This window comes from Hyla sarda, chromosome 9 (genome assembly GCF_029499605.1).
Source record: "Hyla sarda isolate aHylSar1 chromosome 9, aHylSar1.hap1, whole genome shotgun sequence".
Taxonomy (NCBI): domain Eukaryota; kingdom Metazoa; phylum Chordata; class Amphibia; order Anura; family Hylidae; genus Hyla; species Hyla sarda.
The window spans coordinates 39,394,561-39,422,498 of record NC_079197.1 but is presented as its reverse complement, the minus strand read 5'-3'; the positions used below and the strand labels follow the sequence as shown (position 1 = coordinate 39,422,498).

Here is a 27,938-nt window from a genome sequence, read left to right as displayed (position 1 = left end):
ATTCCATGTTTTGGTTAAAGGGGTACTCCGCCCCTAGGCATCTTTTCCCCTATCCAAAGGATAGGGGATAAAATGTCAGATCGCTGTGGTACCGCTGCTGGGGAGCCCCAGGATCGCCGCTGCAGCACTGCACTATCATTGCTGCACAGAGCGAGTTCGCTCTGTGCGTAATGACGGGCGATACAGTGCGCGGAGCAGCGTGATGTCATGGCTCTGCCCCTCGTGACATCAGGGCCCGTCCCCTTAATGCAATCTATGGCAGGGGGTATGACGACCACCAAGCACCCTCCCATAGACTTTTATTGAGGAAGCGAGCCGTGACTTCACGAGGGGCAGAGCCGTGACTTAACAATGCTCCGGCCCCTGTATTGCCCTTCATTACGTGCAGAGCGAACTCGCTCTGAGCAGTAATGATAGCGCAGTGCCGCAGCTGCGATTCCGGGGCTCCCCAGCAGCGGGACCGCGGCGATCTGACATGTTATCCCCTATCCTTTGGATAGGGGATAAGATGCCTAGGGGCAGAGTACCCCTTTAAACATACTAAACAAAAAACTGTGTAAACATAGCCTGTATACATGTTTATCTGTAAATTTAGGAGTTCTACAGAATTTTACACTAAGTAGTGTATTTAATGTTTTTCCTATTTCGTTTTCTCTTGTTTGATACAAAATTGGTATAGACTGGGGTTACAGGATGGCTATGCTAGTGTTTCAGATAGGGTGTTTCTTTTGTCATATAAAATATGTCTTTAAGAGTTCACAAAAGACCTCTGAAGGACTTCATCACTGTATATTTCGTTTTGTTCTGCTTCACACTGTAATTGAGGTATCCAGAAGAATCCCATTTATAGGGGGAAACAGCCCCCTATGTAATTGGAACATCTGATGTGGGTTCTGTGAAGACCCAGAACCTATGTCATGTTAGGGCACTTGGCAACCACTTGATTACAAAGTCGAATATGGCAAATCCTGCGTCTCTATTTAAAGTCACTCACTGAGTGCTATGTAGCCTTCATAAGAGCAGACAGAAGCATATAAACTACTACCTTCTCAGCATCCCTGTCTGTCTCTAATGCCTGAGCACCAAGCCTGCCTCTGCCAGATTGCAGGAGCATCAAAGCAGCAATGCCAAAAGATGTAGCTGAAGAATCAGGAGCTGCCGTCCGTCATCAAAAAACAACAGTCTATTGTTAAGAGGGTTAATGATCTGTGCATCCTACAGCAGACCTGGCAGAGGCTCCTGATTCTATAGTCAACTTACAGTCACACACAGGATTGTGAGGAGGATGGAGGACATGGCTGAGCTCCGGGGACATATAAAGGAGATTTCTTTTTATATATATATATATATATATATATATATATATATATATATATATATATATATATATTTCTCTTTGTACTTGCAAAAAGAGACAAAAAAAAAGGATCAAAAGGAAACTGGGAGATTAGGGGAATAAGAAATTGGTTTTATATTTATTAAATTGTTTTGTAAATGTTCCGATTAGTGATACTTTTATGTCACAAATGCCTCTTTCTTATATGACTTACTGTCAAGTTCAGATACATAAAGCAACCCAACCCAAAATGTCGCATTAAATCTTATTAGATCTCCATTAAACAGAAATAAATAATGACTTGTGTCACAATCCCCACGGCAGTTTCTTTGTTAAAAATGTTCACATACATGGTCATCATACAGTAAAGCATTTCTACTACAAGGCCCAGGAGAACATTGCTTGGAGACTGCATACATTTATTCCTTAAAACAATATTTCTAATCTCTCTTGGATATGATCCAGCTTGGCTTTCAACAAAAAGAGTGGCAACTACATGTCGTAGACATTGGCCCAGATCTAGCATTGCAAAGTGTGCCAAAAATCTTTCACCACACTGAGTTTCAGACATAATTCTGCCAGACCTGACGAAGAAGGTGTGGCCTTGCTATCTGAAGCTGTAGCCTAAATGTACCAAATTATGTACCAACTGGTTTGGAGACTACTAGTCTAGAAAAGTTTGCAATAAGAATTAGACAGTTTTAGTAAAACACATTGGCCCAGGTTTTTCAAACTGTGTGAGAGGAAAAGTGAAGTGATTTTTCCATAGCAACCAATCACAGCTCAGCTAACTAGCTCTAGTAAAGTGAGAGCTGAGCTGTGATTGGTGGGAAAAATCACTCCACTTTTACCCTCACATAGTTTGATAAATCTGGGCCATTATATTGATGGGACCAGCAAACCATCAAGTGTGTATGTGTGTGTTTGGCTAGTCCCTAGACATTATTGAATAATATGGGTGTCCTTAACAGGCTTTAAACAAGCATGGTGAACTACACACCATCATGCCATTGGCACCCTTTGTATGCCCTATGTGCAGTTCTCATATTAAGCAGCTACCCCCTTATGAATGGTAGGCAGGTGAGTAGCTGTTCATTTGCATGTTGCACCTATGACCTCCCCCATATAGCATTGTTGCTGAACTACACCATGGTGGGAAAAGGTTTTTTAATCTGCCATTTTATCAGTAACCCGTAAGTATGGCCTTTTGTTGGTGATTTTAGTAGGCCTGGGAGTTATAGTCCTCTGACATCTGCCACCTGATTTAAAAATGCCTAGTTCTTTTGTTTTTATGAGAGAGAAGATGCTGTAGAAGGGGGTCTGGCAACTGCTTACCCCCCTTTGCTCATTCAGAACACATGCATTTCTGACTATGTGTGGGTTGAAAAGGAATAGCTGTAGGATAAACACCCATTCGCCTGAAAGCTATCTAAAAAGTGTATGGCCAGCTTAAAGGACAACTGCAGACATAACAAGTTATCCCCTATTCACAGTATAGAGGATAAGTGTTTGATTGCGGGGGGTCTGACCGCGTAGCGTTGACCTCAGTGATGTCGTCGAAACGCCCCCTCCACATACAGCTCTATGGGAGAGGTGGGGAGGCACGAATGCTGCCTCCTCGCCTCTCCCATAGAACTACATGAAGGAGGCGTGTCAGCCGCCGCAGGAGATTGCAGGGGGGCCCCGGCGGTTGGACCCCCCGCGATCAGACACTTATTGTTGTTAGGGCTGCATATTTCCTTTAACTCTGCATATATGGAGTAAAAGCTAAATACTGAATGGAAAATCTAGACACTAACAATGTTTCCTTTGTTCCTGGAACAAAGACAAGGCCAGCCCATTGACAGTTTAAGAACTGCTCTTTTCCTTCTGTGTAAACGAGAGATGTTTTACCAGTCGATATAGAAAGAATAGCTGACATGATTAGAGCGGATACTGTAAACCAGAATATAATGTTGGGACAATACTCCCTACAATAAAGACATGATATTGAATTCTTACAATTGTTGACATCTGAAAGCCTCTACGAGCTGTTAAAAGCCTTATTTTTAGAGGTGTGAGATGAATGCATATATGATACACTCTTCTTGGTTCCTTTCTATTATAATGACTCATAGGTGAATTGGAAAATGCTGAGTGGTGCATAGACTGCATTTTTCTTTTGTTAAAGTGCCTAAAAGCAAATTGTCACAGCAAGGGCTATCAACAATGTAAGGGACCTATCTGTGTCAAGGTGAAGAATACCTGCGTGTATGGTAACTATAAATTTTAATACAATGATCCCAACAATCCAGCACCAACAGTTGGCCCTTCGGAGTTATGGACACTCCAACAGGACAGGTCAAGCCCTCTTTGATTAAGACACTGTACCCCCCGCTTTTAGGGAAATGTAGAATTTCTTTTCGACCACTATCAGCCACAATTAAGTCTCCCCGGGCCCCAACACACATTCCTGCAATACAACGGAAGTCTTCATTCTCTGAGAAAAAGTGACTGATTTGTCGACCCAGTTGCCCGTCAGCTCCCACTGAGCCAATCGAAAACCCTCCTTCAAGATTATGCTCATACTGACGGTTTTCCAAGTTTAGACCTAGCCCTTGAGTGAAATATACAGTTCCGTGCTGGTCACATGCTACAAACTTTGGCCGCACAGCACTACAAAGCCGACTGTATTTGACAACACCAAGGCTTCGGTCTACAGTCAGACACCACAGTTTTCCACCTTCCACATCAGTTACTACAAACTGACCCGTAGGCATGGCTGCAATTCCCCATGGTTTGCTTAGTTGGCTTCTGTGACAGGCAATACAGTGTCCTTCCATTGTATATACTTTCACAGAGTTATCATAATTGTCTGTTACACCTATTAGTCCATGGCAGTTCATAGTTACCGATAACGGAATCAAGTTAGGAAGATCTGCACCAAGGAAGCTTAACACAAAAGTATCAATTCCAGTGGGACTTCGTCTTATTTCTCTCAAAAAGCCTTTTCTGTTAAAAACCTGAATTCTGCAGTTACCTCTGTCCGCAACAAGTACCTCGCCCAGTGATGTAACATGGATACTGACAGGCAGATTAAACATTCCTGGCATATTACCCTTAGATCCCATCTTCCTCAGAAACTGACATTGCTGTAAACTACATGCAGTATCTGCAAGTTGGACCATAGGAGTTGAAGTACAAGGTTGCACATGACTTAGTTCCTCTGCTAGTGGCTCTATATCATTGCTCATAGCCACAGGAAATCCATCTGTGTTAGGGTCATCTAAATTTGCATTGTAAGGCTTCTTGATGACTTGACCTACCTGTACAGGACCAACATGCCCTAGCTTAAGAAATTCTACATCTTGTAGTGTAAGGTCTTGTGTTAAATTAGCCACTAGGTTGGGTTCTTCTTCCTCGAAAGACTCTTCCAGAAGAGCTGAATCTGATTGTTTTACCTTAAGCATCAGGTAGTCACACCTAGACACAATCTGTACTTCTGCTATGTTGAGAAGGTAAGCTTGCTCATCCAGAACGTGATTGTTTAATTTTTCTACCTCATACAAGGAAGATGTAAAATGCTTGCGCGATCGAGCCAGCTCCTCTTGCACATTAATTTCTTCTTTACTGTAATCTTGCAAAACTAATTTGTACTTGCACTTTAACTGTGAAGAAAGACTGTCTAGAGAGGATTTTCTCTTCTGTAGTTCCTGAATGGACTGTCTAAGACAAGTAAGCTTTTCCTGTAAGCTTTGCCGACGCTCATTTGCGGCTTCAGCGATTGAAAGTACAATGTGATCTGGAGAGGGATGTGCCTCTTCTCCACACATTTCACAAATCACATAAGCACATTTTTTGCAGTACCTTCGTGGTAGTCTTCGATTACACGTCTTGCACATTAAACCTATGACTGCCTCGCCCAGTTCTGCTGTGTTCATGATTTTTAATACTGTCAAGTTATCAGTCAGCTGAGATGAATTTGTGACACGGGTTACGCGACTACAGAAAGGACAGCGCACTCCATTAATGGTACTGGCTAAAAGCTTTTCAAGGCACTGTTTACATATGGTGTGACCACACTGGAGAAGTTTTGGCCTCAGTTCTTCTTCTGTGTATGTCTCCATACATATTGGGCACTCAAGCACTTCTCGGAGGCCATCCAGATTCACAGACGGGGCAGTAGCCATGGTTTCCTATGGGGAGAAAAGTCAATTTATGAGTTTTTATTAGTTATTTTTTTTTCCTCTCCGGGACAATAGACTACAACTCCTGTGCTTTGTTCAGCCTACCTATAAAACCATGAAAACAAGCTGAAGCAGTAGGCTGAATATGTGTAGAGATCCAAAATTTCTTACACTCTAAAGTAGGGATACAGTGTTTATATGTATTGATGTGGGTTTCCTGATTTTTATTTTTTTTAAAGGGGTGGGGTTGTTAGCTTGGGTGTATTGGCTTTGCTCATTCTCTGGACAGTTCCTGAGACGAACAAAGGTGGCAGCAGAGAGCATTGTGGTCAGACTGGGAATAACTACACAACTTCCTCTGTAGCATACAGCAGCCGATAAGTACTGGAAGGATTAAGATTTTTTTTAAATAGAAGTAATTTACAAATCTGTTTAACATTCTGGCGCCAGTCGATTTGAAAACATTTTTACCTCCGGAGCACCCCTTTAAATCCTCCATATCGAAATTAAATGAAATGGCATCTGTTAAAATAAATGTTTTTAGGAATAACCTGCGACAAGCATAGAGGATTCCTGGTTTGCTTTAGGTTAGTACTGTATGTAGACGACCAAGCTTAAAACTTTACTAGTACTGCAATAAAATTCATAAATGCTTATTTATGGTAAATGCTTGTAGTCTGTTTAATACATCTATCTACATATAGACAGCCATAAGCACACACCTAGGAAAATGCAGATTATTAGGACATGGTCACTTCGATAGGAAATGCGGCAGGGAGATTAAGTGGAATGGGTCACATTGAAGATTCAGCACGAGTACCTACTTTTAAATGGCTAATCTGGGAAACCTATTTGAGAATTCAAATCATGGAAACTGGCGTATGCAGCGACAATTTAAGAAACATGGAGGCAAAACTAATAGGAAGAAGCAATGCATAGCTGCGTCTTAGCTAATCTCACAGTTGAACACTTACAGCTCTACCCTGCCAGCAGCTCCATGCGATAATAGCAATTTAGCGACATAATTTAAAGCTCAAAACAAGAGAGATCTATTGGCAGCTACAATATTCCTTTTTGCTAACAGATAAATTGTTCACCTCAGGTCATGCTTTGGAAATGACGCGTGAGGAAACGTGTTAATATTGTGGGTGCTCTCCAGCTGTGGAATTACATACTAGCCGTGCATAACTAATACGTGACCTGTTATGTTTGCTTGTTACTGTGCAGCACCTGGAGCCTAGAATTAGCAATGTGTGCAGAAGCAAACACCGGCGACGTGGAGAATTCTGTCACTTCCCAGAAATTAATGACACTTTTTTTTTTTTTTTTTGGTTAAATTGCTGGGGCTGGTAAAAAGAAAGAAATATCTCACAGAGAATTAATGTCACTTTTACATAAGCAGAAAACTTCCCTCCCAGGAAGGACACAGCATATTTAATAGCGTATTTGTGTGTGTTTGTATCTGCACAACATACAAATTATCAGAGCCGGTCTGCAAACAAAGTGGTGGTGATAACTCAGCCGTCTCAGGATGAACAACTGGCACCACGATTAGTGGGCTTCATTTATGAAAACTGTTTTAAAAGGGGTACTGCATATTTTGCATAGGGGATACATTTTCCAAAACTGGACTACTGCTTTTAAGGGGTACTCCACTGGCCAGGAAATTGTGACATCATAGCCCCACCCCTTCATGACGCCATGCCCTGCCTCCTCAATGCAAGTCTATGGGAGGGGGCGTGACGGATGTCACGCCCCCTGCCATAGACTTGCATTGAGGGTGTAGGGCGTCACAAGGGGTTGGGGCTATGATGCCCCCCTCAATGCAAGTCTATGGGAGAAGGTGTGACAGCCATCCCGTCCCCTCCCTTAGACTTGCATTGAGGAGGCGAAGCGGGGCGTGATGTCATGAGGGGGTGGGGCTATGAAGTCACGAGCTTCCCAGCATTAGGAACAGTTTGTTCCAAATGCTGAGCAGCCGAGTACCCCTTTAAGTTTATTTATTAATATTTTTTAATGTCATATAGTAAAAAGTTTTAGTTAGTCACAGTCTAGTGGCCAAGACAGACCCCCCCCCCCCCAAACACACACTAAAAGAGTGAGGAGAAGTGCTTTGCTGCCAGTCGTCCTTTTGCTGCACGAGATGGGCCCCATAATAGACTTTCTATAGCACTGTAATCACTTTCTTATAATCTGTGGAGGCCCCAGAGTATATAATGTAATAGCATTTCCTAATTATATGCCATCACTGTATACACCTTTATATCTGTAGCACCTTTCCTCAGAACTTGGCAGTGTGCTGCTGCGCTTTTGTTGCGCCTGTATAAATGTTACATTGACAACGGTGTATTACCATTTCTCTCTTCAATAGGATGTGTTGTTCACCGACGGCCACTGTCAGCACTGACTGGACACGCACCGTTGTCTGCTGCGAATTTGCTGGTAAATCAATATAACGAAATGACTGAACACAGCATCAATTCTGCACCAGACACGCTACGTGTGAATGTACTCCAAGTGAATGCCCATTATTGCCCTGAACTACAGCCAGATGTCAATAACAGGACAGCTGCTCGATGCAGCATTATAAGAAAAGATGATCCAGAATGGATATTTTATGTGAAACAAAGTATTCACTAAACCAGACATGTCCAGAGTGCTGAGAAAATGCTCTTTTTTCACAGCCGGTGAAAAAGTTGCCCGAGGACAATGGCCCCACTTGCTGCCATTCCTGAGCAACTGCTACTTCAGAGCCTCCCTCACAAAAGTGCTCTAATGGCATCCCAAACACTCAACACAGGCGTGGAGCCATTCACTGAAATACAGTGCACTGCGGCACCGTGACGGCTGCAGCTCCCTGTGCTGAGTGTACGAGGGCAACCCTGGGGCACTTCGTCTAGGCAGTCTGGAGTGGAAGCAGTGCTGGACCAAGAGCAAGCAGAGGGGCGAGTGTGGCTCCTTTTTTTTTATTTTCCAACCACTGCTTTTCTATTCCATTTGGACTTAACCAGAGTTCACATGGAATATAAGGTCAGTATTTTTTACTCCCAAAAAAAGGAGTGAAAGAAAAAAAATTTAAAATAAAAACTATAGATCAGATTCATCAATCTGTCAAGGACAAAAACTAGAGGGACTTGCCCATAACAACCAATCGTGGCTCAGCTTTCATATCTTAAAGGGAATCTGTTCACGGCAATTCATGTTCTAAACCGCTGACACTGTTAGATATCTGTTGGATATACCACGTGTCTCCTTGCCATGTCTTTGCTTTCATAGGTGTCAGAGAAGCTTTCCCAAGCCCCTGAAGTTCTGAAGGCTGGAAACTCGCTCCCCCTCCCATCCCTGATTGACAGTCAGCTGGAAGCCGAGCCCTGTTTCCAAATTTTGTTTCTGCTCTGTGTATATAAATTGTGCAATGGTGCAGGTTTGAGACACAGGGCTTGGCTTCAGCTGACTGTCAATCAGAGATAGGAGAGGGACCAAGGTGGTGTTACAGACCCTTTACGCCAGAGAATAAAAGCATCAAGACAGATATATAAAAAGTACCACGTGACTCCTTGCCCTAACAGTTATCTAACAGTAGCTGCAATTCCCATTCCAAATTGCTGGAATGGGATAGCCGTTAGATAGCCGGATTAAGACTGATTAACCTCTTAAGGACGTACGGGGACGTCCCCGCAACCTGGGCTTTAAGGACCCAGGACGTCCCCATAGGTCCTGGCATTTTCCAGTCCCTGCCGCGCGCCGGGCAGAGATCGGAAGCGGATGCCTGCTGAAATGCTTCAGCAGGCATCCAGGGCAAACGCCAATGGGGGCCATGTAGGCCCCCCATGTCGGCGATTCCGGGCTGATCGGGTCTCTGGGACCCGACCGCCCGTTATTTTGCATGATCCCGGTTGTCACAGACAGCCAGGACCATGCTGAAGTATAGGAGCGAGGTGGCAAGCCTGCCACCTCCTCCTATCCCATGCGATTCTTCGGTTAGTTAACCGACCAATCGCAGGGGGGGGGGGGGGGTTACTTCCCATAAAAACACGTAAATTTTATGATGCAAACATAAAGTGGACATATTGTATATGGGAATAAAAATTTTTTTTATTTTGAATATCCATTTTCCTTACAAGCAGAGAGCTTCAAAGTTAGAAAAATGCAAAATTTTCAAATTTTTCATCAAATTTTGGGATTTTTCACCAAGAAAGGATGCAAGTTACCACAAAATTTTACCACCATGTTAAAGTAGAATATGTCACGAAAAAACAATCTCAGAATCAGAATGATAACTAAAAGCATTCCAGAGTTATTAATGTTTAAAGTGACAGTGTCAGATGTGCAAAAAATGGCCGGGTCCTAAGGTGTAAAATGGCTGGGTCCTTAAGGGGTTAAAGGGGTACTCCGGTCCCAAGACATTTTATCCCCTATCCAAAGGATAGGGGATAAGATGACTGATCGCGGGGTGGGTCCTGACGCTGGGGACCCCCTCAATCTCTCATGCAGCCCCTAATCATCTGCAGCACGCCCCCTCCCGTGACGTCACAAGGGGGCAGAGTCGTGACGTCCCGATACTCGGGCCCAGGAGTCGCGAGTCTTCAGACATGGAGCAATCATCGCTTCGTGCAGCAGCAGGACCCCTGCGATCAGACATCTTATCCCCTATCCTTTGGATAGGGGATATGATGTCTTAGGGCCGGAGTACCCCTTTAATACATTTTTTTGCACCCACTCCTGGTGTCGGAAAATATACTGACCAAAATACTACACCCAGCCTTATCCTTAGAGAAGTTTTTTGTCAGCCTTATTCAGTAGGGGTTGTCAATCGTTTTATTTATTTATTTATTTTAAACTGTTTTATTTGCCTCCACCTCTGTTCCCTCGCTAATCCCCCGTTCTGCTTCTTGTTGGTGCTCCATTGTTACATGAGCAGTGGATGTCAGGTGACCACTGCAGCCAATCAGCAGCCTCGGCAGTCAGGCTCTGTACTCACGTTGCATGACTTCTGGTATCTTGGTTCTTAACTTTTTATACAATATGTGGTTGCAGCGTATCAAGGTTCCCAACTTCCCCTTCACAGTAGCAGGGGTTGTCTAGGGACATAATTTTGTGATATATGGCTGGGGGCGGAGTAAAAATAAAATAAGTTATTTTCTCCTGCTCACCGTCTCTGACCTGCCCACTTAGCCAATCTCTGTCCACAGCAGTGTCCCTCCTAAGTCAGTGGTTGGCCAGGTGGGCAGACCCTGCTGAGACCACTTGTCTCTGAAACAGGGGGGAGACGAGGGGACCAGATGACATCAGACCGGGTTCTGGGGGGGAATCGGAGAAGGAGAGTTTGATAAGAGGCCTATGATGCTTCTTTGTTGTTTGTTTCCTTACTTCTGATGGGTTTTCTGGCTTAGTGGCAAAAAAAAAAAAAAAAAAAAGAAAGGTAATTTAAAATTTGTTTTTCCCCCTAAAATCTTCTTTTTGGAATACTGCCACTGCAGTTTTTGAGCCAATGTCAGAAGTGGTTCCAGTTGGGAAGAAGTTTAAGTCCTTCCTTTATATTTCTTATTCCCTTTAAAGGGATACTCCGCCTCTCAGCATTTGGAACAAACTGTTCCGAACGCTGGAGCTGGGAGCTTGCAAAGTCATAGCCCCGCCCCCTCAATGCAAGTCTATGGGAGGGGGCGTGACATCCATCACGCCCCCTCCCATAGACTTGCATTGAGGGGGCGGGGCTATGACTTCACAAGCTCCCAGCGCCGGCTCCAGCATCCGAAACAGTTTGTTCCAAACGCTGAGCAGCGGAGTATCCCTTTAAAGGGAATAAGAAATACTGTACTAAAATGCTATATTTTTGAACAATTATTAAAAAAATAAGATTGTGCAGCAAGTATGCGGCGTGTGACCCCCAAACAATTGGGGGGGTGTTGAATGAAATGTAAAAGCAGTTGCTTGTGGGAAGAATCACTATACAGGAGGGAATTTACCAAAACCTGTGTAGAGGAAGAGTGGTGTCCAGGTGAAAGAAAAAAGGATTGGTTGCTATGGGCAACCACACCGCTGATCTTATACACAGGTTTAGCTAAATCTCCCTCTATGTGCATGAATAAGATAAAGAATTGAACAAAATCCAGGGCAGTGTGGAGACTGACAGATGTATGCTGTGCACCCTGACAGATACCAATAAACCCCACCCCTTAAGTATGACAACATGCAAACCCCACCCCTTTCTACACACCTGCTAGCCCTGCCATGTCCTGTGCTGCCCCACCCCTTTCCTGTGAGGCTATGCTTGTCCCGCCCCTTCCTATATCTTGCTGGTCCCACCCTGTTCATATGATGACCTGCTAGCCCGCCCTTTCAGGATTGTAAGCCCCACCCCTTTCAGATAACCCTTTGCCTCACCCCTTTCCTATGATGACCTGCTAGCCCCACCCTTTCCTAATGATGACCTGCTAGCCACGCCCCATTTCTTATGACCTACTAGTCCCACCTCTTTCTTATGGTGATCTAGCCCCGCCTTTTCTATACTGCTGCTAGCCCCGCCCTTTCCTGACGACCTGCTAGCCACGCCCTATTTCCTATGATGGTCTGTTAGCCACGCCCCTTTCATATGGCACAGCACCACAAGATCTCGTATGGACCTCTGCACAATGACATGACAGGTCCCTACATGATGCATGTTACCACACGAGAGTCTTATCCAGTGCTGCTCTATATAACACGTATGTCTGTATGCTGTGCGCCCCCTTGTGTATTGTTGCTGTCTATACACATGTACACAGGTCAGCGGTGATACATACAGGGGATGTAATGTCACCAGTACAAGTGACACCGCTCCCTCCTCCCCCCGGAGGTCCCGCACCGGTCAACACACCAGAGCCGCGCCTGTACATCATTACCTGAGGATGACAGTGCCGACCCTCCGGCTGCGGCACCGCACCGGTCACCTGACACCAACACACGGGAGCGCCGCTTACCTGCGTATACTGCGCCACTCCCCAGTCTGGGTGAAAGTGTGCTCAGTGACGTCACTTCCGCTTCACCCCAAATGCGGCATGGGAGCTGTAGTTCCCTGCTGTACCACAGTAAAGGCGGGAAATTGTCTGTAGAATCCGCTCCGCAGTGTGTGAAGCTTGTGCCTGTCTGCTCCCAGCTTGTTATCTGCCAACCGGCTACATATACACAAGTCCTGCGTTTATATCAGTGTTTCCAGACCAGGGTGCTTCTAGCTGTTGCAAAACTACAAATCCCAGCATACATGGACAGACTCTGCCTTTCTGGGCATGCTTGAAGTTGTAGTTTTGCAACAGAACAGTTGGACATCCACAATTTGGATTTCCGAACATGGCAATACCAAATATGTGGTTTTAAAAAAAACTTTAAAAATAGTTTTAGGGGAAAGGGGTTGATCAATATCTTATTGGGGGGGGGGGGGGGGAATGGGGCTTTATATATTTTTGAAAACTTTTTTTGTATATATTTATATTAAACCTTTCCGTAGAGTACCTACCTTCCTTGACAGAAAACACATGGAAATCGGAGATCCTGCATGTCGGAGGAAGGTATAAGACCTCCATAGGGTTAATAGCGGACATTAGTAGTGAGTCCTAGGCTGCTGATAGCAGATGGAACTCATCCGCTTTGAAGCAAGCTTGCTGTAGCACTCTCTACATAGTCGTACTGTAATTGTATGGTACTGTGCCTGAAGTAGCTGTCTGCAGCGCTATATATTTACAGTGCTTTTTTTTTTTTTTTTTTTTTGCTGGACAGCCTGTTTAACCCCATAAGGACCCAGACCATTTTCACCTTAAAGTACAACTGTCATGGAAATTATACCCCCCAGACTAATAACATGATAGTATAGATGATGATATGTGTAATGCAGCTGCTGTTTATCACTCTTTATCAGCAGCAAAATAGTTTTATCGTGCGGTCAGCAACAGTCGGATAGGTGTGGCTGGGGATCGTAATGCCCCACCTCCGTCACGCCTATCCCCTGTAAATGAGCGCTGGACCACTGTGTGATTGACACACAGGACCCCACCCCCCGATGTCCATGATGTGCTGGCCGGCGTGACTCCACTGAGCCTATGCATATAATGTGCACCTTTATGTTATATGCTTGATATGCAGAAAAATTGGAAACACAAAGAGGAAGCGCAACAATGTGCCGTAAAAGTATTCAGATAAAAAGAAGGAAAAGAGGTGAAAAAAACGTGCTCACCTTCTCACCTTCCATAGGTGCGGGTCCTCTACCCCATTGTATGTGTGCACAATTGCACTTGGGGTTGAGCACTTGTTATCACCTTGAGACTACGTTGTTTTGTTTCACCTTCTGGTGTGCAGTGAGCACAACACCATATCGCGCTTGTATCCCTTTTCAAAGGGAATAGTGAGATCAGGGGGTGCAGCTCACACCGTGGCGTCCTCGGATTCCTGGACGTCTGGAGGATGCAAGAGATGAAGATCCCCGGGGCTCCGGTTCACGTGGTAAAAAGGTGGTTAGAGCGCTCACTCCTGTAGAATAGCTTGACTGGGATCGTGGCAGTATAGAAGTAGCCGGACACAGTTGAGTTTAACAGATGATAACCGGATTTTATTAGGGTAGATCACAGATAACGCTTTTCGAGGGGTGGGACCCCCTCTTCGTCAGATCCAAAGATCCAATGATCTTCATCTCTTGCATCCTTTATGTTATATGAAATACAGTCCTCTTCTTTCTTCTCCTGGTGCCGGAGATGCACTGCTTATGCTTTCACTACAGGCAGAGCTCTCTGCCTATAGTGAAAGCAGAAGCAGCGCGTCTCCGGCACTACAAGAAGAAAGAAGAGGAGTACGGGCACTGTATTTCATATAACATAAAGGTGCACATTATATGGATAGGCTCAGTGGAGTCACGCCGGCCCGCACATCATGGACATTGGGGGGTGGGGACCTGTGTGTCAATCACACAGTGGTCCAGTGCTCACTTACAGGGGATAGGCGTGACGGAGGTGGGGCATTACGATCCCCGGCCACGCCTATCCAACTGTTGCTGACCGCACAATAAAACTATTTTGCTGCTGATAAAGAGTGATAAACAGCAGCCAAAAGTACAGCTGCATTACACGTATCATCATCTATACTGTCATGTTATTAGTCTGGGGGGTATAATTTCCATGACAGTTGCGCTTTAAGGACGGGAGCATTTTTTGCACATCTGACCACTGTCACTTTAAGCATTAATAACTCTGGGATTCTTTTACTTTTCATTCTGATTCCGAGATTGTTTTTTCGTGACATATTCTACTTTATGTTAGTGGTAAATTTTTGTTGATACTTGCATCATTTCTTGGTGAAAAATTTCCAAATTTTATTAATTTTTTTTGAACATGTTTTTACTTTTGGAAGACATCAGAGGGTGTCAAAGTTCAGCAGCAATTTTCCAATTTTTCACAAAATTTTCAAAATCTGAATTTTTCAGGGACCAGTTCAGATTTAAAGTGGATTTGAAGGGCCTTCATATTAGAAATACCCCACAAATGACCCCATTATAAAAACTGCACCCATCAAAGTATTCAAAATGACATTCAGTTGTTAACCCTTTAGGTGTTTCACAGGAATAGCAGCAAAATGAAGGAGAAAATTCAAAATCTTCAGCTTTTACACTCACATGTTCTTGTAGACCCAGTTTTTTAATTTTTACAAGGGGTAATAGGAGAAAAAGCCCATCAAAATGTTTAACCCAATTTCTCTTGAGTAAGGAAATAAGTGTATGTAAAGTGCTCTGTGGGTACACTAGAGGGCTTAGAAGGGAAGGAGCGACAATGGGATTTTGGAGAGTGGATTTAGCTGAAATGGTTTTTGGGGGGAATGTCACATTTAGGAAGCCCCTATCGTGCCAGAACAGCAAAAAACAAAACAAAAAAAAACACATGGCATACTATTTTGGAAACTACACCCATCAAGGCAAGGCACGTAACGAGGGGTCAAGTGAGCCTTAACACCCCACAGGTGTTTGACGACTTTTCGTTTAAGTCGGATGTGTAAATTAATTGTTTTTTTTTTTTTCATTAAAATGCATTTTTTTCCCCAAATTTACCATTTTTACAAGAGGTAATAGGAGAAAATGCCCCCCAAAATTTGTAACACCATTTCTTCTGAGTATATAAATACCCCATACATGGACGTAAAGTGCTCTGCTGGAGAATTATATTGCTCAGAAGAGAAGGAGCACCATTGGGCTTTTGGACTGAGAATTTGTTTGGAATGGAAGTCGGGGGCCATGTGTGTTTACAAAGCCCCCATGGTGCCAGAACAGTGAACCCCCCTCACATGTGACTCTATTTCGGAAACTACACCCCTCAAGGAATATAACAGGGTGCAGTGAGCATTTACACCCCACTGGCGTTTTACAGACTTTTGGAACAGTGGGCTGTGCAAATGAAAAATAAAATTTTTCATTTTCATGGACCACTGTTCGAAAAATCTGTAAAACGCCAGTGGGGTATAAATGCTCACTGTACCCCTTATTACATTCTTGAGGGGTGTAGTTTCCAAAATGGGGTCACATGTGGGGGGGGGGGGGGTCCACTGTTCTAGCACCATAGGGACTTTGTAAACAATTTCAATTTCAATTTCAGCCAAATTCTCTCTCAGATGGCTCCTTCTCTTCTGAGCATTGTAGTGTGCCAGCAGAGCACTTTATGTCCACATATGGGGTATTTATATACTCAGAAGAAATGGTGTTACACATTTTGGGGGGCTTTTCCCCTATTAACTTTTGTGAAAATGAAAAATTTTGGATAACACCAGCATTTTAGTGAAAAAATTAAGAATTTTCCCGTCCAACTTTAGCGTGTGGGGTGTTAAGGCTCATTATACCCCTTGTTACGTTCCGTGAGGGGTGTAGTTTCCAAAATGGGGTCACATGTGTTTTTTTTTTTCCATTTCTGTCAGAACCGCCATAATGATCAGCCACCCCTATGCAAATCACCTCAAATGTACATGGTGCGCTCTCACTCCTGAGCCTTGTTGTGCGCCCGCAGAGCATTTTACGTCCACAAAATGGGTATTTCCGTACTTTTCCAGTCTTTTTTTCCTTTTACCTCTTGTGAAAATGAAAAGTATGGGGCAACACCAGCATGTTAGTTTAAAAAAAAAATAATTTTTGAATAACATTCTGAAGTAGACCCCAAGTTTACCTTTTCATAAGGGGTGAAAGGAGAAAAAGCCCCCCAAAATTTGTAAAAGCAATTTCTCCCAAAAGCACAGAAATACCCCATATGTGGCCCTAAACTGTTGCCTTGAAATAAAACAGAGCTCGAAGTGAGAGAGCGCCATGCGCATTTGAGGCGTAAATAAGGGATTTGCACAGGGACAGACCCGGATGCAAGAATGACACTTGCCTCCAATACTAAAATTACTCTATGGCAGTGTTTCCCAAACAGGGTACCTCCAGCTGTTGCAAAACTCCCAGCATGCCTGGACAGTCAATGGCTGTCCGGCAATACTGGGAGTTGTTGTTTTACAACAGCTGGAGGCTCAGTTTTGGGAAACAGTGCCGTACCAGACATTTTTTATTTTTATTGGGGGGGGGGGGGGGGGGGGAGGAGGGGACTGTGTAGGGGTATGTGTAGTGTTTTACTTTTTATTTAGTGTAGTGTAGTGTTTTTAGGGTACATTCACACAGGCTGGGGATCAAAGCTAATTTACATGTGCCCTGTACATTCACTTGGAGGGGCAAACCTTCAGCTGTTGCAAAACTACAACTCCCAGCATGCCCTTTGGCTGTCCGTCCATGCTGGGGTTTGTAGTTATGCAACAGCTGGAGGCACACTGGTTGCAAAACACTAAGAGTTTATTACTTAACTCAGTGTTTCGCAACCAGTGTACCTCCAGCTGTTGCAAAACTATAACTCTCAGCATGCAGTGACAGCCGAACTGCATGCTGGGACTTGTAGTTATGCAACAGCTGGAGGCATACAACTACAACTTCCAGCATGCCCTTTGGCTGTCCATGCATGCTAGGGGTTGTAGTTATGCAACAGCTGGAGGCACACTGGTTGCAAAACATTGAGAGTTTGTTACTTAACTCAGTGTTTTACAACCAGTATGCCACCAGCTGTTGCAAAACTACAACTCCCAGAATGTACGGTCTATCAGTGCATTCTGGTAATTGTAGTTTGCAACAGCTGGAGACACACTGGTTGCGAAACACTGAGTTAGGTAACAAACTGTGTTTTGCAACCAGTGTGCCTTCAGCTGTTGCAAAAATGTAACTCTCAGCATGCACCTACAGCTGAAGGGTATGCTGGGACTTGTAGTTATGCAACAGCTGGAGGCACACTACTGCAACCCCAAGCATGCCCTTTGGCTGTCAGTGCATGCTGGGGGTTGTAGTTATGCAACAGCTGGAGGCACACTTTTTAATAGAAAAATGTGCCCCCAGCTGTTGCATAACTACAACCCCCAGCATGCACAAACTACCAAAGGGCATGCTGGAAGTTGTAGTTGTGCCTTCTGCTGTTGCATAACAACAACATCAAGCAATCCCTTTTGTGCATGCTGGGAGTTGTTGATAAGCAACAGCAGGAGGCAAGGCCTTGGGGTCCCAATCCCGATCGATGTTGGGGATCGGGGGCCAAAGGTCAAGGTGAGAACTCCCGGGACCCGCTCTCGCCCTTCGGAATAGTGGGGACACCCCCACAGCAGAAGTCCTGATTAGTCGGCTGGTAATGGCCGACGAATCAGGATGATAGGGAGGTGGCACCAGTGCCACCTCACTCCTACTGCTAAAGGGTGATAGGTGCCGTCTCATACGGCACTATCACTATTTTATACGGGTCAGTCGGGTCCTCGAATTGATTGGCGTTTTGCAGACATGGGAGGGGGGGGGGGGGGGCTCAGAACACCCCCAGGGGTGCCTGTGGAATGATTTATGCGGAATTTCTGCCTGCGGAAAGATTGTACATGTGCAAAATACACAGGGCCGATGTCATTAGGTGAGACCTGAATGTCAATGAAAGGGCAGAGGAGCATTGCAACCTAGAGGCACAGTGGACCCCTGGCTACACCTCTCTGCCTCTACGGACGCACAAAAATCTATAGTTTGTTCATAATAGAGCCCCCACATAACATAAATGGTATAGTTAGCACAGAGACACTATAGACTGTTTGGCAGTTTTATAGGGTTCAGTTAAATGCTTTGGGAACAATAAATAATAAAAAAAAGTTTTAAAGATATTTAATAACTCCTTAATAACTGGATATACAGAAACAGCCACAACTAGGTCCCTCCAAAGATATACATCGACAAAAGAGCCAGTAATGTAAAAATAACCACTTTATTAGACATATATGCAATATGCATACATTTAAAATATAGCAAAGAGCATAAAAAACAGGCACTGGGTTGACAACTACAGAAAAGTGGGGCGCAAAAACATGGAATACAGGGGAATGAGAATGTTACATAAAATGCCAATAACACTGCTGGAAAAGATGTAAGTGGTATAACCACATGGCATAAGGAAAAGCAGTAGACCAATAAATCACAGTGACATTACATATGGAAAGATGCATGCAAAATACACAAATAGAATATCAGAACATCCTGCCATGCATACTGCCAACCTACCAGCTCCAACCCCAACATATGTTTTGCGTTGTGCTTTGTCAGGGGGCAGTCTAAAACCCCCAGGTGGGTATATACCGTATTTATGGGGGTATACCACGCACCGGCCTATAACACGCACCCTCATTTTACCAAGGATATTTGGGTAAAAAAAGTTTTTTACCCAAATATCCATGATAAAATGAGGGTGCGTGTGTGCGCGTGTATACCCCGATACACCCCCAGGAAAGGCAGGGGGAGAGAGGCCGTCGCTGCCCGCTTCTCTCCCCCTGCCTTTCCTGGGGTCTAGAGCGCTGCTGTCGGCCCTTTTCACCCCCTGGTTATCGGCGCCGCTGCCCGTTCTGTCCCCCTGACTATCGGTGCCGGCGCCGATAGCCAGGGGGAGAGAAGCGGCGCCGACAGCCAGGGGGAGAGAAGGGGCAGCGGCACCCATTGCCGGCGCCGCTGCCCCGTTGCCTCCCCCCATCCCCGGTGGCATAATTACCTGAGTCGGGTCCGCGCTGCTCCAGGCCTCCGTCGTGCGTCCCCGGCGTCATTGCTATGCGCTGAACGGCGCGGCGCTCTGACGTCATGCGCCGCGCCGTTCAGCGCATAGCAATGACACCGGGGACGCACGACGGAGGCCTGGAGCAGTGCGGACCCGACTCAGGTAATTATGCCACCGGGGATGGGGGGAGGCAACGGGGCAGCAGCGCCGGCAATGGGTGCCGCTGCCCCTTCTCTCCCCCTGGCTGTCGGCGCCGCTTCTCTCCCCCTGGCTATCGGCGCCGGCACCGATAGTCAGGGGGACAGAACGGGCAGCGGCGCCGATAACCAGGGGGTGAAAAGGGCCGACAGCAGCGCTCTAGACCCCAGGAAAGGCAGGGGAGAGAAGCGGGCAGCGACGGGCTCTCTCCCCCTGCCTTTCCTGGGGGTGTATCGGCGTATAACACGCACACAGACTTTAGGCTAAAAATTTTAGCCTAAAAAGTGCGTGTTATACGCCGATAAAATATGAGCCATCATATGAGTGGCATGGAACCTGTTTATTGTTTAAGGGAATGTGCAATAACTCCTACCCTAAAGTAATTAGTGATAGATGTACCATGTACCTGTGTGCCTAGAAGATGTGTAGCCGCCCGAATAGTGGGTAAAGTCACTGCTGATGCGACTAGCGCATTGCAATAATGTGGAATCGGGACCCGGCCCGCTGGTGTGTGAAGTCACTGATGCGACCAGCGCATCACTATGGTGCGCACCGGAGTGCCGCGGCTCCCGAGTGGAGGCGCAGCATTGTGGAAGTGTGAAGGCGTCAGGGGGTACAGTCATGTGATCGGAGCACCGATCACATGACCCGACATCAGAAAACAGGGCGGGGCTCCATGATGGATGCCGAGGAAGAGACTGCACTATGCGGGAGATTTTTAAAGAGGCCTCTTCAAAATGAAAGAAGAAATCTGATTGGTTACTATGGGCAACTGGGCAACTTTTCCCCTCTGGACAGGTTTTGATAAATCTTCCCCTATGTGTCCAGACAGGGGAATGTGATTCCTCTTGGGAGTGCAAAGTGCAGAGTCCAAAGGGGGGGGGGGGGGGGGGGGGGCGTAGGGAGAACACTGGCCAACCAATTGAGAAACAAAAATAAGGGAAAATACTGACATAAAACTGGAACAAACAACACAAACCACAAAAAGCTAAATAAAACCATGGTGCACAATGGAAAAGGTGAAGAGAAAAATGGTGCTGTGGCATAATAAAGAAAAATAGCCACCACCAAGAACCAAACAAATTTATGTTGATGACGGGAATTGTGTATGTAAACATGTGGAAAGATAAGAAAATATAAAAAATAATAAATAAAATATAATATAGTAATATAATAGTGTAGTAATATGGAAAAATGATGATTGTGAGAAATAAAGATTATAAAAATAGGAAAATAAAATCAAATAAGGTAAAATAAAATGGTGAGAATATGAAAAGGAGCAGAAAAAGGGGGGGGGATTGGAAGTGAATGTGTGTGAATATGTAAGTGTACAAGTGAAAAAAATGTTATGAAAATAAAAGTGCAAAAAAAATGAATATAGTGTACTCTAGGAGATCGCTGTGGTTACCGAAATAGTGAGAAATATACTGTCAACGAACATAAATATAAAAGTGCAATGTGTAATCACATGTGTGCATAAATACCACTAGTCAGGAGTCATAAGGACCCCCGACGGAGCGCCCACCATACCGCCTCCTCTTTTCTGTAGTTGCCAACACGGTACCTGTTTTTTATGCTCTATGCTATATTTTAAATGAATGTCTATATTGCATATTTGTCTAATAAAGTGGTTACTAAAATGTTAAAAGATTTTGTAAAACTTGCATATAAAATAGTGGACCATAAACATCTGTTATTTGCCGATAAAACATCCGATTATCTCCGTTAATGTCCATTATTCTTTAACTAGTTATTTGTTACTTCTGAGCATGCTCAATAGGAATAAAGGATATAAATAACGGATGTTAAAGAGTACCTGTCATCAACTAAACTTTCCCTGATCCCCCTCCCCATCTGTCCCTTACTCTAACTATGCCTATCCCTGTGTTTATTGAGGTTTAAAACGCTGTGGAAATACCTTTTTTTATCCCTCTTCATTAGCTCTGGAGCACTGTCTTTCTGAGGGGTGGAAGGAGGCGGGTCCAGGCAGGCATGATGTCACATGAAGCCTAGCCGGGACTCTGCTTCTGCCAGTCTTCCTGTATGCTGCTCTCCCTCTGCAGCAGTGTTTCCCAACCAGGGTACCTCCAGCTGTTGCAAAACTACAACTCCCAGCATGCCCAGACAGCCAACAGGTGTCCGGGCATGCTGGGAGTTGTAGTTTTGCAACAGCTGGAGTCACCCTGGTTGGGAAACACAGCTCTGCAGTGTGCATACAGACTAAGTACAGGGGAGGGACGGTAGCCTCCATCTCTCTCTCTCCTGTGTCTCTCTGCACTAAAAAGTCAATGCTGAGAACCAGGGGCGGTGGGGGTAATTACAGAGGCAGTAATTAAATGAATGTCAGGGGGAGGGGGGGGGGCACAGAGCAGGGAGTGCAGTGAGATAATACACTGTAAAAGATGTACAATATCTCTTCATTAATGATTATGAACAACATATTAAAAGTTTTTGTTGATGACAGGTACTCTTTAAATAATGGAGGTTACTTTTTGCCACCATAGACTTCAATGTTACTTGCTAACGTACCTTAGAATATTCATTATTTATTACAAAAAAAATTATGCATGCACAGTATTTTTCTCTGTTATAAATGACTGAAATGAAGTATTACATATAATAACTACAACAGAGTTTAAAAAAAAAGCCTATAGGAATGAATGGGAGCAATTACTGTTACCTTACAACATTTTCTTTTCTGTTTCTCAATTCCTCTAATAAAAGTTTCAAAATTGCGATTTTCTATTCAATTTCCTTCTGCAAATAATATATATATATATATATATATATATATATATATATTATATATATATATATATATATATATATATATTTTTTTTTTTTTTTTTGCTTCACCATATAATTTATGGCAAAATGAAAGGTGTCAGTACAAAGGCCTTTGGTCCCACAAAAAACAAGCCCTCAAGGGTCTGTGGATGGAAAAATTGAGGCGTAATGATTTTTAAAAGGTGTGGCGGAAACACGAAACTGCACAAATAAAAACTGTGTCCTGAAGGTCCAAACAGACAGTTTTTAAGGGGTTAAAAATTTGCAAAGTTGCTAAATTATGCAGCAATCGCTCTCTGTTCATTGTGTGGCCTGAAGATCCAAAAAGCGTAAAAAATTATGTTTTGATAATACATCAAATTCATCATTCACTCAATATGATCAATGTAGCACAATTTTTTTTAGCATGAGGACAACATGCAATCTCGAAAGGTAGTGTAAAAAATGCACAAATAAATCCCCCTCCCCCTATATTTTTAACGTTGAGATGATAAATGTGGTTATCCCACCATCCACAACAGTAACGGTAATTAATAAGCATGTATCAGTAGAGTATTAGAATATACAGCATATATCTATATATTTAATTTTGGGGTAAGTTTCACTTTGCTGGTGAATAAGGGAACTGGGAATATCGAGCACCAGTGGATGTTAATATAAGGAAGAGATGGAAGCATCACTATTATGATGATTTAAAACAAAACACTATTACCAAGAAAATGAATTATTGAATAAATGAATAAGAAAAATCTGTATTGAACATAATATGAAAAGGTGTTACATTATTCATACAGAGATAAATAAATATATAAGTAAAATCTTCCATAAGTAAAATTATCTGAGTAAAATCATTTGTTTGAAGTATTTACCATTGATGTATAATACACAAAAAAGTATCACAGGGAACAAAATCAATGCAAGGAAAAACAGCATTAATTGGTACAAAGTAAAAAACAAAGTATAGAAGCTGCATACATGGCAGTATGCATATTACAGAGAAAATGTTATCAAAGGGAAAATATACCGATTAAATAAAATGTCTTTGATGTTTTTTTTTTTAAACTGATGTATCATTTAAAAGTTATATTTGTATAAAAGAAATTACTACAAACTCTGCCATTTTGATACTGGGTACAAACCAAGGTATGTGCTGCAGGGAAAATAGATTAAGTTTAGCGGCACACTTTCTAGCTTGCTTTTTTGGCTGAAAAATGCTGCACTATGCTACAAACTATGCTTTTCTTTTTCTTTTTTTTTTTTTTTGGTCAGGTTCTAGGTTAGTGCATTTTCAGGTAGTTTATGGCATGTTTCTCCCCTAGACCTGTATTTTTTTTTACTGCTTGAAGGGGTAATCCAGCACCTGAAAAATGTTAAACTGGGGAAGCAGGCAGCATTGCACTCCACTCCCTGGCCAGCCAAGAGATCCATACATTTCTCTGCACAGAAGTCTATCTCACAATTGTAGCAGTCTTAGGAGTGAGACCTGGTGATATCAACAACTTTTGACATGTCTGATCAACATGTGAAAAGTTGTTTTTATTGAAAGTAACGCTTTATGAGTCAGGGAGCTATAAAAAGGAGACCATACTCACCAGCCCAACCTACCATTCAGTGCTTACCATTAGGAACTGCCTGCTCAGTCATCCATTAGCTGCAGCGGTGACCTGCCTTAGTCAATAAGGCTATGCTCACATGGTTTAATGACCACATGGAAAATCTCTTTGCGGACAGTGCCCTGACAGCAGAGCACCGCTATGACATGCCGACTGCTCGGTAGTGCACCTTCACATAGACGGCAAGGCATCTCCGTGCGGACTCCACAGAAAGAATAGACATCTCTATTCTTTCTGTGGACACCGGAATTTAAAATTCTGCACCAGATGTTTCTATGAACAGCCCAGCAGAACTCTATACTTCCTGATAAAGTAGCTGCGCTACTAAACGGCGTCGAGGAGGCACGAGGGTCCCCATACGGCACACCACCATGTCTAACCCAGGTAATAATATTGGTAAATTGTAATGTTATGGATCAATTGTTGCTCACTGAGAGAGTTATTGTACTGTACTGGGAATAGAATGTGGTTATACTTACCATCATTTGATTTGTGACCACATGTTAGTTACCCTGTGACATTGTTTTGGGGGTACATGTGCTTTAAGGGTTAGGGTTTGTCCATGTCTATTTTTGATATTGATTTAATCAAGTTTTGAATATTATCGCTGTATTATAGTGTTTACTTTTTTGGTAGCACATGTAGGATTTATAATTGATATGGTGGTGGTACCTGTTAGTTATTGGATTATTTTCTGAGGAAGATTGTAGATTCTTATTAATTTTGAAATCAATATAGGCGTTTTGCATCAGTATGTTTTACACCACTGTTCACTGACCACCCCTGACCCGACTGTTCTCCACCCGTCCAGAATCTGCTTCCTCACAACCAATCGTTCCCTTCACATAGCAAACATGGCATCCTTCTGAACCTTCAGACAGTGATCATTGAACACTCTGTATTTGGTTGGCAGCAAGACACTATGGGGAGATGTCTGTTCGAAGGAATGGAGAGAGGCTTTCTTGACTGAGTTCGCCAGTCTACCTTTACAAATACTTAGAACCTGAGCTATCTGAAGAAAACAACAGTAAGAAAGTGAGAAGCAACTACAGATCTACTTACGGTTAAGCCAACTCTTTTCCTCTATATGAAGCTGATGTTCAGCCCGGATAATGCCTCTTTCCCTCCTTTCCACAAAGAGACTAATGTCGCTGCCAGAGCATCACTGGTTTCGACATCAGAAATGACAGACCAGAGACCCTCCAAATCATGCCAACAAGATTCAAGCCAACATGATTCATGCCAACATAGTATCCCTTAGAACCAAAGGAAGTTTTAATAGAGGCAGTAATGCCATAATATGTGTTGAAAGGCAAGACTGATGAATCCATTCCAAACACACACCTGAATAACATGAGATTGTAACCCCGAATGTTAGAGAAGTTAACACCCCAATCTGTTATTGTGAGCAGGAGCTTCTGAAGAACTATGCAAGGTCACCTACCCTTCCAGATAAAATGAACAAAAGCTGAGTGAAGTCGTTGCAAGTCTTTGTGCTTTAGCAAGACAGGAATGGTCTGGAGAGGCTAGAGGAGCCTGCATTTTGATGAGGTGACATCTCCCCATAAAAGAGAGGAGTAGAGGAAACAATCTTTTTAGATCCCTAACTATCTTTTAAAACAAGGGGTTATAGTTTAATTGGTACAATAAAGTCTGATCTCTACTAATTATGTTGCCCAAATAGGTGATGCTGTGTTTTAATGCTTATGTCAATAAACCCACCAAGTCCCAGAGACTATAAAGATGACATTGGCCTAACTTTACCACATTACGAGCATTCATCTTATATCCAGAAAAGGAACTTAAATAAGGCCCAGCAGTTGGACCCCCCCCCCCCCCCCCCCCCATTGATCAGACACTGGGGGATAGGAAGTTAAATACCAGCATTACCCTTTAATTTGACTGGTGATATCTTAAGCCAAGCCAGAAACTCTATTTAGTAGAGATAGTTACCCTTCTAAAGACAACTGTGTCGGGGTTGTTGCCCCTTGTCAATACAAAGCAGACTGTATGTACATATGAACTGATCTTTTTGATCAAAGATGTACTTCATTCCTGAGATTACTAAAATATTTAATACCCAAGTAAAATATTGTACCCAGAGATAATAGAACAACATTTTACAATAAAATATTTACTAAGATTGGAGTGATTTTTTTTTTTTTCGAGGGGTACATACACCTAAATAGGATATCAGTCAATTATCAATCTGTTACTGTACAATATGATCTAGATCAGGGGTGATCTTTTGGAGAGGTTTCACTGTAATAAGGAACTTGGGTAAACTTATATTGTACAAAAACAAATAATTGTTTATGTCAACTTAAAAGGAAAGAAGGAATGGATGTTGCAACTCTTTATAGTTATGAATACCCTATGGAAACATCCACCATCATCTTACTGTAGAGTTCTTTCCTTAATAGCCTATTATGTTTGATAGAAATCCTGTGCTGTAGTAATGGCCACGTATTAACACTTCATCTGTGTAACTGCCACGTCAACATTCTATATATATAAGTCTGTAATACTTTTTGTGTAACCCACTTTCATTTACTGTTTTCATGCTATTTGCACCTTTTAGAATTTTGTCAGATTATTTTTTGGGGTTTTTGAATTTTCTTTCATAAATGAAAGTGTGGCTTACTGCTTTAGGTAATTCATCTTTTTTTTTTTTTTTTTCAAGATTAGTACATTTTATAGCCTTTACACCCCCCCCCCCACACACACACACATCTACACAGTTTGTACTGAATGTGGTAATGTAATTCTATTTTTATGAGAATGTGTTGAAACCACAGGGTAATGGAGGCTGGGTGAATATTTTTAGCTTGATATATACCTGCCCGATCCCCAGCCACTATTGTTCCAATGTTGCCTGGGTTCCCGCGCTGGGTGGGCATTTTCATTGTGCCATGATGATCAGTGGGGACCCTGGCACCTTCTGAAACAGCAGTGGCGTATCAACTTTTTAAAATTTTTCCTTCTTAAAGGGTTTATCCACCGTAATGTGATTTTAGTACGTACCTGCCAGACAGTAATGGACATGCTTACGAAAGATCTGTGCTTGTCTTGGGGCTGAATGGCTATTTTTGTGAGATTATTATAACGCTCTGGCTATCTTTTTGTAAACTGGGTATTTCGTGTTGAAGTTCGTTCTCTTAAACTACATATCCCATAGTTCCGTGTTTGTAAGTATGAGGTCACTTTACTCCCTCCCACACATCAGCCACCCCACCCATTGAAACACAGATCAGTTGCATTCCATTCAAAAGACCAGTGTTTTCTAAGCAGGGGGCCTACATGATCTCTCTCCCACCCAGCGGTCACTCCACCCATTGAAGCAGGACAGGCTCCCTTTGCACACCTTACTTGTGATGTCAGGTCTCGATGCACTGCAACCTGGGAAAACCTGACACATGAGTAATTTTGTATACTGTTAAAAATAAATATTGGGGCGAAAATCACAGAAGAATTGCAAGACCACTATCTCACACAGGTACAGACACTATAATATGAACTACATTAACTCTACAGCCCCTGGAGCAAAGTCAAATAAAAAAAAAATCCTGGAATTCCCCTTTAAGGCACCCTCAGTTCTTTAAGCCTTTTTTTACGGTGGGAAAATCCTGATAAACAGTGCAGATTTGCTGTTGTTTATTATGAAGTTGAAAAATACACTTTTTGTAAGGGTCAAAAAGTGCCTTAGGGTTTGTTCACACTGCCTAAAATGTTACTTTACACGTGCATTTTCTTT

The 27,938-nt window shown here is 43.3% G+C and overlaps 2 protein-coding genes across 10 annotated transcripts in view; one reads left to right on the top strand and one right to left on the bottom strand.

Moving 5' to 3' along the window:
- The window catches only part of ASTN2 (astrotactin 2), a 759,531-nt gene that overhangs the window by 615,679 nt on the left and 115,914 nt on the right, over positions 1-27,938 (top strand). The window lies entirely within an intron of this gene.
- Positions 1,370-13,144, bottom strand: TRIM32 (tripartite motif containing 32). Of its 5 annotated transcripts, XM_056539752.1 has the most exons (3): positions 11,720-11,811; positions 10,362-10,886; positions 1,370-5,511 (listed from the first exon to the last, which is right to left on the bottom strand). In XM_056539752.1, the coding sequence occupies exons 2-3, from the start codon at positions 10,407-10,409 to the stop codon at positions 3,565-3,567; spliced, it is 1,995 nt and encodes a 664-aa protein (XP_056395727.1). In that variant the 5' UTR covers positions 10,410-10,886; positions 11,720-11,811; the 3' UTR covers positions 1,370-3,564. The 5 variants fall into 5 exon arrangements, with proteins under 5 accessions (XP_056395727.1, XP_056395728.1, XP_056395730.1 ...); XM_056539753.1 differs by lacking the exons at positions 10,362-10,886; positions 11,720-11,811 and adding an exon at positions 12,995-13,144; XM_056539755.1 differs by lacking the exons at positions 10,362-10,886; positions 11,720-11,811 and adding an exon at positions 12,462-12,756.

What these genes read in the sequence shown, in the direction of transcription:
- TRIM32 (XM_056539752.1), bottom strand. Translation starts at nt 10,409, where the DNA reads ATGGAGCACCAACAAGAAGCAGAACGGGGGATTAGCGAGGGAACAGAG. An exon ending in GGATTAGCGAGGGAACAGAG is followed by an intron (nt 5,512 to 10,361) that starts GTGGAGGCAAAT and finishes TTCTCCCCATAG; the next exon opens with GAAACCATGGCTACTGCCCC.